Source organism: Nothoprocta perdicaria, unplaced genomic scaffold (genome assembly GCF_003342845.1).
Source record: "Nothoprocta perdicaria isolate Ctin4 unplaced genomic scaffold, notPer1 scaffold_84, whole genome shotgun sequence".
NCBI lineage: Eukaryota > Metazoa > Chordata > Aves > Tinamiformes > Tinamidae > Nothoprocta > Nothoprocta perdicaria.
Genome location: NW_020456132.1, coordinates 458,313 through 470,531, shown reverse-complemented (window position 1 = coordinate 470,531; position 12,219 = coordinate 458,313). Strand labels below are relative to the sequence as shown.

Genomic DNA, 12,219 nt, shown 5'->3' with positions numbered 1-12,219 from the left:
AATAATAATAATAAAAAAAAAGATAACTTATTTTTGCATAATAACATCCTAACATATTTTCTGTTTTCCTCAGTGGTTTAGAATCTCACACTGTGCCTTTTATCTCCCTGGCAGTATTTTTAACTCATTTTTTCTGCCTTTTTGTGCTTTATTTTTTGGGGGTGATTTACAACTTTATGTGCATTTCTTTTAAGAACCCAAACTGGAGGTAAGCTGTGAAATTAACATGATGCTTCTTTCCACGTTTGTGTATCTTAACCTATTCTCTCTTATATATTTTCATTCCTATATTTACAGAATAATCAGCGACAAGCCATTTCCTTAATATTCAGTTCTAGAGCAAGTGTGAAATTAATAATAAAAGAAAGTGATCCTAACACTAAACATAGCTTAGAAAACAGATTTAACAATTTTGCCTGTGTTGAGCATTTTTTTCTGGAAAATTTCTTGTACCTCACAGGTGTTATACAAAGAGGGCTTAGGGACTGGCACCCCAACACCGGTCACTCCAGAGATGGAGAGAGTCAAACGCAATCAAGAGAACATTAGCTCGGTATTGCTAAATCAAACCAAAATGACCTCTTCAAATCAATACCATTTAACTTTTTCATAATTTTTTTAAATTCTTTGTTGAACTTTAAACAGTCCTTTCTTAATCAAATCACTAAAAGCTTATTAGTACCCTTATACTTTAATTTTTCACCTAAGTCTAATTGTTCTATCTGTGAAACTTTTAACTTCATTTACTTAAAGCAGTTAAGCAGTTCCTTTTTTGCCCCCACTGAACCAGTAATGTTGCGAGTGAATCTCACTCTCTTCTTCAGTAACACAGTTGGTCTTCTAACAGTCTTCAAGACTCACCACTGTGATGCAGTGCAAACATAATCGTGAACTCCTAACGTTTCTTGAAGCCAAACAATTTAATGCAACTGGTGTGTTCTTCCTTTCCTTGTTTTTGTTGTGTTGGATGCTTTCTTCTGTCCTACAGGTCTCTGTAAAGAAAATGTGGGCAATGCCCCCAGATCTCTATAATACCAAAGATGAAGAGTTCATGATTAAGGAAATTACTGTAATGAGTTTCTGTCCAGACATATTGCTACTCCAAATAGCTTCCATTTAAATCACCATGCACAGTTCCAAGTGTTTGATTTTATGCTGTAACTTAGTGGTTTATTTCTGGTTTAATTAGAGCAGCCTAGGACCAATCTTGGTTTGCTCTGACCCAGCTGACGTAACTGATGTGAAATCCAGTCTTGATTTACGGTTGCTAAGCCCGTTCAGAAAAGGCACTGCTGTTACACTATTTGCTGTTAGATAGTTGTCCCCAAGAGGATCACAGCTGTCTATGCCGGTGAGCCTATTTAAAAACGCACCTGAATAAGCATCTTTCCCTCTAAGGCTTCTTTAGAAACCTGTTTTAGACTCCTAGGGGAGGGGAAAGGACAAATGCAAAAGAGTTTCCAGGTAACTCAAAATATGCTATCAGAAAAAAACACTCCTAAAGTTCCTGTTGATGTGCACCCAGATGAGATCATAAAAAAGCAAGTTAGCAGAGTCTTTATTTTGGAAAGCCTTGGAATGAGGCGGACAAAATTGTATTGTTCCTGCTTAGAAGTTTCACCGCATTAAGTTATTTTCACTCTGTCTCTTTCCCTCTTTCCCATGCTCCTTTTTTTTTTTTCTCCTTTTTCTTCTTCCTTTTTTTTTTCTTTTTTTTTCTTTTTTTAAACCTCCTGCTGCCACACAGGTGTTGTACAAGGAGGAGGTGGGGATTGGAACCCCAGTACCCGTAACCCCTGAGATGGAGAGAGTCAAACGCAATCAAGAAAACTTTAGCTCGGTACCTCTTTGTAATCTAAGAAAAAAAGTTCCCTATAACTTCATTTCAGATGAGCTGCTTAACAATTGTACATGTTCTTTGCTTTCTAATTAACATACAAACATACAAGCATTCCTTTTCCACTATTGGATTTTTCAGTAATTTTTTTAGCTATATTCTATATGGTTATTTTTTCTTCTTTTTTTTTTCCATAATCATAACAATTAAAACTTCATATCCCTTAATTTCTAAAGTTACTTTTGCTTTTTTGAAGCTTAAAGCTTATTTTACATCTTAAAATTAACACCACTTAAAATTTGCTTTACTTCTCTACTGCTTTGTTATTCCATTGAAGCATATCTAAGAATTGGGTTATAGTCTATAAAGGTCTCAGAAGGCTTCCTCTGGATTTATCACCACTGTTAGCTGTTTTGTATTTCCTAATTTTTCCTGCTTTCTAATGGATTGGATAGGCATTATAGTTACATACAAGTTGCCTCTATAAAATGATTTTTTTCCTTAATTTTTTTACACTCCTATTTGCTACGTAGGTGTTATACAAAGAGGATCTGGGGACAGGGACCCCAACACCTGTCACTCCTGAGATTGAAAGAGTCAAACGCAATCAAGAACACTTTAGCTCGGTATTTTTTAATTTGAAAAACACAAATTCCCTTTTTTATCTATTTGAAAATAATTTTAACAGCAAAAAATGTATTCTTGTGTTTCCTTATAATCAACTCACTCAAAAAATACACCTACTCCCTTTGTTTTGACATTTTTCCTCCATAATTGTTACTTACATCATTTTTGCTCCATTGTTTTGATTGTATCACCTTTATAATAATTTCTAGTTTCTCCCTCCCTTTTGACTCTGAATATCTTTTTAATCTTAATCTTTTTTAATTACTGAATAATATCCATTTTTTCCTTTTGTTCCTTTTGTTAATCACATCAGTCCTTGATTTTGTTTCCTTTTTTGTTTTTTTTTTTTCTTCGTTTCAGTCTGTATGAAAACTTAACTGTAAGTGACCTCATACCAATCTGTGGAAATGCCTTCAGTGTAACAGTGCTTTAATATATTTCAGTTTAATCTTATGGAACAGATGAAACAAATGAGATAGATTGTTGCTTTTGTTACATACTTGATACCTCCTTCCTTTAGGAATTCTTTAACTATATTTCATTGCACAAAGAAAGTGTCCCAAATTCCTAGCTGGGCTGAACTGTTTTGGATTCAGTGGGAGCAATGACAGTGATTTCCTCAGTGAGAAGAAGCTTTTACAGAAACTATAAGAGCAGTAATAATTGTAATTCATACATACACCTTTATTATGAGCTCATCTGCATGTCCTTCCTGCAAGTAGGATTCTGTAATATTAAACCCTGAACCATAAGTAACATTTTGCTCAGGGAATGGATGACTGTCTTAACGTGGGAATATATAGAAACTCTTTTAGGAAGGAGCAATAGGACTCGAGCACTGTCAAGAAAAAGATCACCCCACTTTTCACTATTGGTGAAAAAATAGTAATATACTTCATTGTATTTTATGTAACGCTTTAATCTTAGGAGTAAGCAGGTTTTAATGTGTATCTCCAGGAGCATTTAATTACTAATTAGAGAAGATGTTTTCGTGTTTGGGCAGAAGTCATTGCAGTGTCAGATGGTTTAATATTATGTTCATAAGCTTTGTGGGTTTTTTTTTTTTCCCCGCTGTTTTTGTTCAGGGCAGCTCTGAAAAAAAATCTCTCTTGTTCAGTTTGCTCAGCTCAGCAAACTGCGAGATACTGCTGTTTGCTTGTTCCTTTTTCTGTATTGTTTTTAACATAGCTGTATTACCTCACAGGTGTTATACAAGGAGGGGCTGGGGACAGGGACCCCGACACCTGTCACTCCTGAGATTGAGAGAGTCAAACGCAATCAAGAACACTTTAGCTCGGTATTTTTTCTTTACTTGAAAAACAGCAATTGCCCTTTTTGATCGATTTGAAAATAATTTTAACACCTTGAAATTACTGCTGTGTTTCCTTATAATCAACTCACACACAAAAAATATTCCTATTCCCTTTGTTTTGTCATTTTTCCTCCATAATTATTACTTAAGTCATTCTTGCTCCACTGCTTTGATTTTATCACCTTTGTAATAATAACTTTTAGATTCACCCTCTTTTGACTTTTTCTTAGTTTTTAAATAAGACTCATATTTTTCTATTGTTAATATGATCAGTCCTTTTTTTTTTTCCTTATTTTTTCCTGATTTTAGTATGTAAGAAAACTAAACTCTAAATGGCCTGATACCAATTTGTGGAAATGCCGTGTTCTAATATATATCAGAGTAACCTGCTGTGATATTTATGGAATGGTGAAACAGAGCCTAATTGTTTCTTCCTTTTGCTTTGTATTTGATAACTCCTTTCTTTTGGGATTTTTAAATTTTTATATTGGTGCACAAAGATAGTGTGTTATGTGTATCTTGAGAAGCACTTACTGAGGTAGGGAAGGTGTTCTAGATTTCTTCCAGAAGTCGTTGCAGTGTCTCACTGGTTAACTTTGTTTGATTTTTCTTTGCTTGGTTGGTTGGTCCAGAGCAGTGGGCACATTTTGTGCTTCTCAGCAGGCCGAGTGTCACTTTTGTTTGCTTGTTCCTTCTTTAACGTAGCCGTGTTACCCCACAGGTGTTGTACAAGGAGGATCTGGGGACAGGAACCCCAATACCTGTCACTCCTGAGCTTGAGAGAGTCAAACGCAATCAAGAACACATTAGCTCGGTATTTTGTGGAGGACAACAAAATCCCATTTAACTCCACTTCAGCTGAACTTTTTAACCTTTATTAAAAAAGAATTGGTCCGATCCTTGCTTCTATATAATCAACTTATAAAAACATCCTTTTTTCCTTCACTGTGCTCCCCTTCTCCATAAATACACCTACCTCTTCTTCATGATTATTTATTTAATCTTATATATCTTTAAGCATTTTGCTCCATGTTCCAATTCCCTTTTCCATTTTCTGTTCTAATGCTCTTACAAAAGAGTGCAGATCTGACTTTCCAGCAGGCTGCCGTGGTGGTCTCCCATCCAGCATGAAAATAGAATATATTTATTTGCCTTGTTCTGCACCTTCTAAACAGAACTGTAGTCCTGTTGGCTTTCAGAACCCAATTGGTGCCATCCCCATCTGCTTTGCTTTCAGTGCACAGTAGAGTAGCTCAGTATTTTAAGACCCAGGAAACTTCATGTTGGATGTAATTATTACCAAATTCTGATTTTCTTTTATTTTTGGTGCTTCCTTGTTGCTGTGCAGGTGTTGTACAAAGAGAACGTGGGGACTGGCACCCCCATTCCAGTCACTCCAGAGATGGAGAGGGTCAAACACAATCAAGAAATCTGTAGCTCGGTACTTTACCAAGGAAAAAAGTTCCCTTTAACTCCTTAAATGAATATTTTAACAGTTTTTATAAATGAATGCTTTAACACTTTTCCAGAGTAATGTCCACTGTAGGTCTAAGGCAGCTTAAATAAATGATTCCTTCTTACCCATGTTTTCCAGTGATTTCTCTAACTTTTTGCAATTTAACTGTCTTTTTGGAAACTTACTTTAATGCCCTATTCTAATCCTATGAAGTTTTAACGAACAGCCTTAATTTTCTTTCAGATGCTGATTTATTAGTGACTACAGATTCATAGCATCCTCAAATCCTGTATAGAGTGTTCTTTTGCCTTTTTTGTATATATAGTACTTACACTATTAAAAGAGTGGTCTTACAGTTAAAAGGAAAGCTAAACCTTACATCTCTAGTAAAATATTGCTAGGTACCTTTTTCAAAAAAAAAAAAAAGTATATATAATATTGTGAAATTAAATACAAGCAAAAAATGCCTAAGGCTTCAGATTTGTCTACAGGTGGCTCTTTACTTATTGCTGCTCTCTTTGGCTCCTTTCTCGTGTTCATAGGTGTTATACAAAGAAAACGTAGGGAAAGCAACCCCGACACCTGTCACTCCCGAGATGGAGAGAGTCAAACGCAATCAAGAAATCATTAGCTCGGTATATTGAACACACAGTCAGGTCTTAAAAGCTGAAGTGTTAAACATAACTGTTTTAATAATCATTTAAAACAGCATTTTTTTATAATCTCTTGCTTTCTAACTTTATAAAACAAAATCACTACTTAGCATAACCTCCTACTTTTTTGTGCTTACACAGAAATTGTAGTATCTTGTATTTTAACCCTTTTTTCTTAGAACTAGTTTTGACCTTTTTCTTCAATAGACATCTTTTCTTTGCACTTTTTTTTTTTTAACACTTTCTCACTACTGATTTGCAATAGTACTGGGTCCATTTCTGCATCTTAATATAACCATGGCAGTGCCTCCCTTGCTACACTGGGCCCAAATCTAACCCTTTCTAAATGGCACAATTCAGAACCTTTCTTGTATGTGTGCTTTTGGTTTTGCTTTTGTTTTTTCTTTTTTTTTTCTGTTTTTTTTTTTTTTTGGTTCTTTTTTCTTGGTGATGCCTTTTTAATGATATTTGGATACTCCTTTGTATCCCTTAGGTTTTGTACAAAGAAAATGTGGGGAAAGTGACCCCAACACCAATCACTCCAGAGATGGAGAGAGTCAAACGCAATCAAGAAATCATTAGCTCGGTACCTTAAAAATGGTTGTTTTCCCCCCTCACCATTAATCCCATGCTTTAATGAAGTAACATTCTAACAAATGACTGAAAAATGATTTTAAAATAGATACACCTGGTTTTGCAAATTAATTGCTCCTCCTCTAAAATATGCCCAGCTTAGGTGTTAACCTCCTGCTCTGGAGATGAAAGCCTGTCGTGCAGCTCCCTCCTCGCCAGCGCAGGGCTCTATCCAGAAGGCCACAGCCAGGCTGCCCTGATACCTGGTTGGTATCTAGACCTCCCTTGGTGGCATTTAGACCCCCCTCGTTGGTATTTCAGTTTTCATTGGCATTTCAGCAAACTGGCTGTAACTCAAAAAAAAGAACATCCATCCAAACCTCATCAAGGCAAAACAGGCGCTTCTTAAATAGCTCTCCCGGGTCAGTGGCCACTTCCCAGGGCTTTATGGAGCCCAGTACCTGTAGCTGGATAGAGCCCTTCTTTGTTAATTGAAAAAATATCCTTTTAACAGGCTTTTCTTTGGCAGTTTACTTTTCTTACCTTTCCTTCTACCATTAGCCATTAGCCTTTTGTGCAGTGCTGCGTACCATAATCCCTCATGTTCTTTTACTGGAACTTGATAACTAAGAAATAATTTATGTTCAAATACTATTGATACATGTATTTTTAAAGAAATTGGATACATCTTTTGTATCCCACAGGTGTTGTACAAAGAGAACTTGGGGCGAGCAACCCCCACCCCTATCACTCCAGAGATGGAGAGAGTCAAACGCAATCAAGAACACATTAGCTCGGTATTGTCTGGAGGACATAAAATGGGAGATGATAGAGCTTTTTCTCTTCTTTCCTTCTTTCTACCTTTCTTTTTTTTTTCCTTTGTTCTTTCTTCTTTTTTCTTTCTTTTTTTCTTTCTTTCTTTCTTTCCTTCCTTTTTTCTTTTTTTTTTTTTTTTTAAAGAACATCTGTTCTGTTTTTTCTTAACCCTTTTATATTTTTCCCCTGGAAATTTAGAAATTAATTATTTAAAATCATAGTACTCAAAAGAATCTTTTACTTTGTTGATAATTAACTTTTACAATGCTCTTTTTCCTCTGATGTCTCTTTTTCTTTGCTTTCTTTCCTGCTGGATGCTGTTTACTGTAAACCCAGTAGCACTGAGGTGCTCAGGTGACGTGTTTGTGACTGTGGGCTGTTTGTGGTCTGTAGGTGGTGTACAAAGAAGGCTTAGGGAAGGCAACCCCCACTCCGGTCACTCCAGAGATGGAGAGAGTCAAACGCAACCAAGAACACATTAGCTCGGTACTGAAAGAGGAAAGACACCCGCTTGATATTAAAAGAAATAATCACTTGGAAAAAAACCACCCTTCTAATTTAGCCTTACTTTATCAGTTTACCTTATTTTGCCTATTTTTCCTTTTGATTTTCACCTTTTCCTCTAGCAAATAACTTTTTAACTGCTTTGTTTCCCAAGATCTTTTCCATCCCTTGCCGTGACGCTTAAGCACTCACCCCATGAACACGCGAGCACTTCCAGTACTTCCAGCCTCATTTGTGGACTCTTTTCTGTCCGCTCCAGGTATTGTACAAAGAACATCTGGCAAAAGGGACTCCAACACCCATGACCCCAGAGATGGAGAGGGCCAAGCGCAACCAGGAGAACATTAGCTCGGTATGTCCTGTTGAGCCAGTAAATGACTGCACCAACAGATAATGTTTTTACTCTCTAAAATGTGGATTCTTTTCCTTACTCGTTTTGAAATAATCATGCAAATAGTGACATTAGTCCCACATACTAGTTTTGAACTTTCAAATCCTATTGCAGTTGGCTGTTCCTGTGTAATTAATTGCTCTTTTTTAAATAGCAAAAAAAAAAAAAGAATTTCAAATTGAAAGTATTTTTGGCAATTAGTGGACTAAATGAGTTGTAAAATGTACATTCTTTAGTAACAGTATATTGTTTTAGGTGCTGACAGTATCCTTCAATTTATGTAAAAGATATCAAACCTGGAAGCTTCCTCCTTTTGCCCCGAGTCTTTGCTAACCTTTTATTCCAGCTGTAAAAGTTCTGTCGTGCCCCTTCTCATCAATGTTCATGTCCATAACACAGCTCGTGACTCATGCAGGCTGCATTTGCAAACAAGTGGTTACAGAAGCATTCCAGCCATGTTATTGAGAAGAGAAGCCCTGCAAAAACGGCAAAAATTGTAATAATGTGATGATAAATTTTCTGTTTCATGCTGATAACCACACTGAAGTCAGTGAGTTGCATGTCAAACGGATGAAAATTTTACCCCTTTTACCTGTCATTTACCTATCTCTCTTATTACAAGGTGGAAAAAAAGTAAAGATCTTTAAGTTCAGAAGAAGGAAGGTTTGGAATCAAGTCTTGTGCAGTCCGTGTTTCGTAATTATGAAAAATGCTGCTTTACATCGTAACACATTTTCTTCCGTGGCAGGTTCTTTATTCTGATAGCTTCCGGAAACAAGTGCAGGGCAAAGCTGCCTATGTCCTGGATACACCTGAGATGCGGCGTGTACGAGAGACCCAGAAACACATCTCCACGGTAAGGACAGAAGTACATTTAACGTGCAAAGGTGTTGAATAAAAATGTAACCTTAGTCCTGAGACATGCCAGGAATTGCAGCTCAGAGGTGGTGCCTGTGTAGCAAGTTTGGATACCCGAGTGATAAAGGTAAAAGAGACTTTGCAGGAAAGGCATGTTGGGGATGAGGCGCTCTCTGCCTCGCATAGTTCCTCGGAGGAAGCAAAAGTTGAGAACTGCAGTTCGTGTCTCTACTAGGAATTCACTTGTGGTAAGAAGGAATTAAAACAATTATCTAAACTACAGGTGGAACAGAAATTTCATTTTAATTTGCAGGTGAAATACCATGAAGATTTTGAGAAAAACAAAGGTAGTTTCACACCTGTAGTTACTGACCCCATTACAGAACGTGTGAAAAAGAACATGCAGGACTTCAGTGACATCAGCTATAGAGGCATTCAAAGACGAGTGGTAGAAATGGAGCGAAAACGCGTGGACCAGGATCAAGAGAATCTCACAGGTGAGCAGAAGGCAGGTTTTGTAAGGACTGGAGTCTTTCCCTTATGCTAAGCACAACCTGACCTTGATGCTTCATCTTAAAGATTTTCAAGCTCTGACGTGGAGAGTTTTAAATCTGTATCTCTCCTCGCGTAGCAGCTCTTGGCCCTCCAGCCCTGCTCGTGCCCCAGCCCTCCCTGGGAACCCGCTCTTTCTCTTGCAGATCTCCGTGTGTGGCGCACGAATCCTGGCTCGGTCTTTGACTATGACCCAGCAGAAGACAACATTCAGTCCCGAAGCTTACACATGATCTCTGGTTTGTTCCTCAGTTTGTAGCATTAATGGCAAGGAGGCGTTAGATGGGCATAAACACGAGGTGTAAAGCTCACGGGCTGGGGTAATGAAGTCCAGCTCGGCGCTGCCCCTGGTCCTTGGGGCTGGCTTCAAACACACACAGACCAGATTGCAGAAGTTGCCCAGGGACTCGGCTCTTGCGAAGAGCTAATGGAGATGTGAGGAGAAACTGTCGCTCCACCACACCAGTGTAATTATCATTGTTGTAGATATAGCTGGATGTCTAACGAATATAGATGCTTCTCACATAAAGTGAATTTGACTAGTATACAAATTACTCCTTAAAAACATGGGGTATTCTGGATTGTTTATGTGGTCCACAGGTTAGGTCACGTTAGGATTCTGTACCTGTAATATTAACATGTTTCCTTTTTAAACTAAGGCCAAAACTGTTGTTCCTTAGTGTCTGCTTTTACCCCTTTCCTGAGAAGAGATGCATCCTAAATGATGGCGAACCCTGTATTAGGCCTGTCTCAGCTCTGGATAAGGGAAGTAAAGAATAGTTCTAATAAAAAAAATGGAATAGCCATAAAAACAGCCTGCTATGAATTAGGTAAGAGTACAGTGGTGGGACAGGACTGCTTTAGGGCTGTTGTATAGCAGACACTCCTGTATGCCTTTTCACACGTGCATCTTCTTGCCAAGTAACTCCCTGCTCTCGTCACAGTCCAGGCCCAGCGCCGCAACAGGGAACATTCCCGCTCTGCCAGCGCCCTGAGCCTCAGCGCTGGCGATGAGAAATCGGAGCCCTCGGACGGGCTGGATCAGCATCTCTCCTATTACAGCAACGCGGGCTTCTTCACTACAGCGGCAACAGGTAGGAGGTGGTGGCTGATACACACGATACAAAAGCAAACTAACCAACCCCACGCAGCCTGCAGGGCAGCACTTGTCATCCTGTCTGGCCTGGCTCGTGGTCCTGGTTTTAGCCATGAAAGAAGCACAAAGGGACAGCTCTAATAGCTTGAGCTGTGCACATAACCAACCCAAGTAAACTGGAAGAAGGCATATTTGATGTAAACAACTCTCTATCCTCATATCTTCATTCAGCCCCTCTCAGACTCAGCTCTGGTGCCAGAGCCACAACACATAGCAGCATTAAGGAAGTACGCAGTATAAATTACCAAGTCTTTCTTTCCTTTTGCAGTGACCTACAAACACGCTAAAACGGTAGAGCTGCCCCAGCAAAGATCAGCCTCCGTTGCCACCCAGCAGACGACTGTGTCCTCGGTCCCTTCTCACCCTTCCACTGCTGGCGTAAGTAACAAGGCGGCTCCAGCGCAGCCCGTGTCCAGTCCCAGGAAACCAGCGCCCTTCCAGCCCCGAGGGGGCCAGGGCTGCCCTGCAAGCCTCAAAATGACCCTGACAGCAGGCTCAAAAGAAACTCCTGAAGTGTTTGCAGGGTTTGGGTTGATGTTTGAGTGAAAAGAAATTTTGTTATGAAGCTGCTACTTAAACATTCTGCCAAAGACAGAAGCAGCATTACTTTTAGAGCATTAAAGTCAAAACACGACCTGCCCCTACTCCCTGTCCCTACTCCCTGTCCCTTACGCTGTGTGTCTGACCAGGAGCTCTGTCAGTCCCTGCTCCCAAAGCGCTGTGCTGTAAACCTGCCTCTTCTTTCCCCTACACAAACAGAAGACCTACCGGGCCATGTACGACTACACGGCCGCCGATGCGGACGAAGTTTCCTTCAAGGATGGCGACACCATCGTGAACGTGCAAGCGATCGACGAGGGCTGGATGTACGGGACGGTCCAGCGGACGGGCAAGACGGGGATGCTGCCCGCCAACTACGTGGAGGCCGTGTGAGGCCGAGGGCGCTGCCCCTGCAGCGCGGCCACGCGGCTCCGCAGCGCTCACGGCCGCGGCTGGGGGGAAAAGCCGCCCTCCCGGGCGCGTTGCTCGGGTTTCCAGCTGGCAGCGCTTTATGAACCGGCCTCGTGGCACAGCGGGGGAGAAACAAAAAACAGCAACTGCAGAATCAAATACTCCTAAACTCTCTTTCCCAAACATTTTTGAAAAGTGCCTGTAAAACCACTCCCTGGCCTTGCTCTGGGGAGACCTGTAGTTCTTTTTTCATTGTCCAAAATACTTTTACAGGGTCTGGACTTGCATATAAAATATTTATGTCCTGAATTAGCACCCTCTTAACCAGCTATGCTAGAATTGCAGTCCAGTTGAATATCAAAACTTCTATTTAACATTACCGGTTGTTACTTTTTCAGGACGAGAAATAGTACCTTGCTGGGCTAGTCTAAACTAGCTCTATTTATTTCTTTTCCCTGTAAGCAATAGTTAAGCTTATTATCTCCAAACAAATTAAAAAGAGCCCCTAGCCAGAGCCTCTCCTCTGCTCGCGG

General features: G+C 39.6%; 1 protein-coding gene across 1 annotated transcript in view; it reads left to right on the top strand.

Moving 5' to 3' along the window:
• Nucleotides 1–11,672, top strand: part of NEB (nebulin) — a 103,603-nt gene extending 91,931 nt beyond the window's left edge. Inside the window, exons 131-146 of the mRNA XM_026052142.1 lie at nt 461–553; nt 1,748–1,840; nt 2,371–2,463; nt 3,669–3,761; nt 4,498–4,590; nt 5,125–5,217; nt 5,775–5,867; nt 6,379–6,471; nt 7,163–7,255; nt 8,038–8,130; nt 8,918–9,025; nt 9,341–9,524; nt 9,726–9,818; nt 10,524–10,673; nt 11,004–11,113; nt 11,495–11,672. Of these exons, the coding sequence (XP_025907927.1) occupies nt 461–553; nt 1,748–1,840; nt 2,371–2,463; nt 3,669–3,761; nt 4,498–4,590; nt 5,125–5,217; nt 5,775–5,867; nt 6,379–6,471; nt 7,163–7,255; nt 8,038–8,130; nt 8,918–9,025; nt 9,341–9,524; nt 9,726–9,818; nt 10,524–10,673; nt 11,004–11,113; nt 11,495–11,668 (1,749 nt within the window). The 3' untranslated portion in view covers nt 11,669–11,672. The remainder of the gene's footprint in view (nt 1–460; nt 554–1,747; nt 1,841–2,370; nt 2,464–3,668; nt 3,762–4,497; nt 4,591–5,124; nt 5,218–5,774; nt 5,868–6,378; nt 6,472–7,162; nt 7,256–8,037; nt 8,131–8,917; nt 9,026–9,340; nt 9,525–9,725; nt 9,819–10,523; nt 10,674–11,003; nt 11,114–11,494) is intronic.
• Nucleotides 11,673–12,219: the final 547 nt, after the last annotated feature.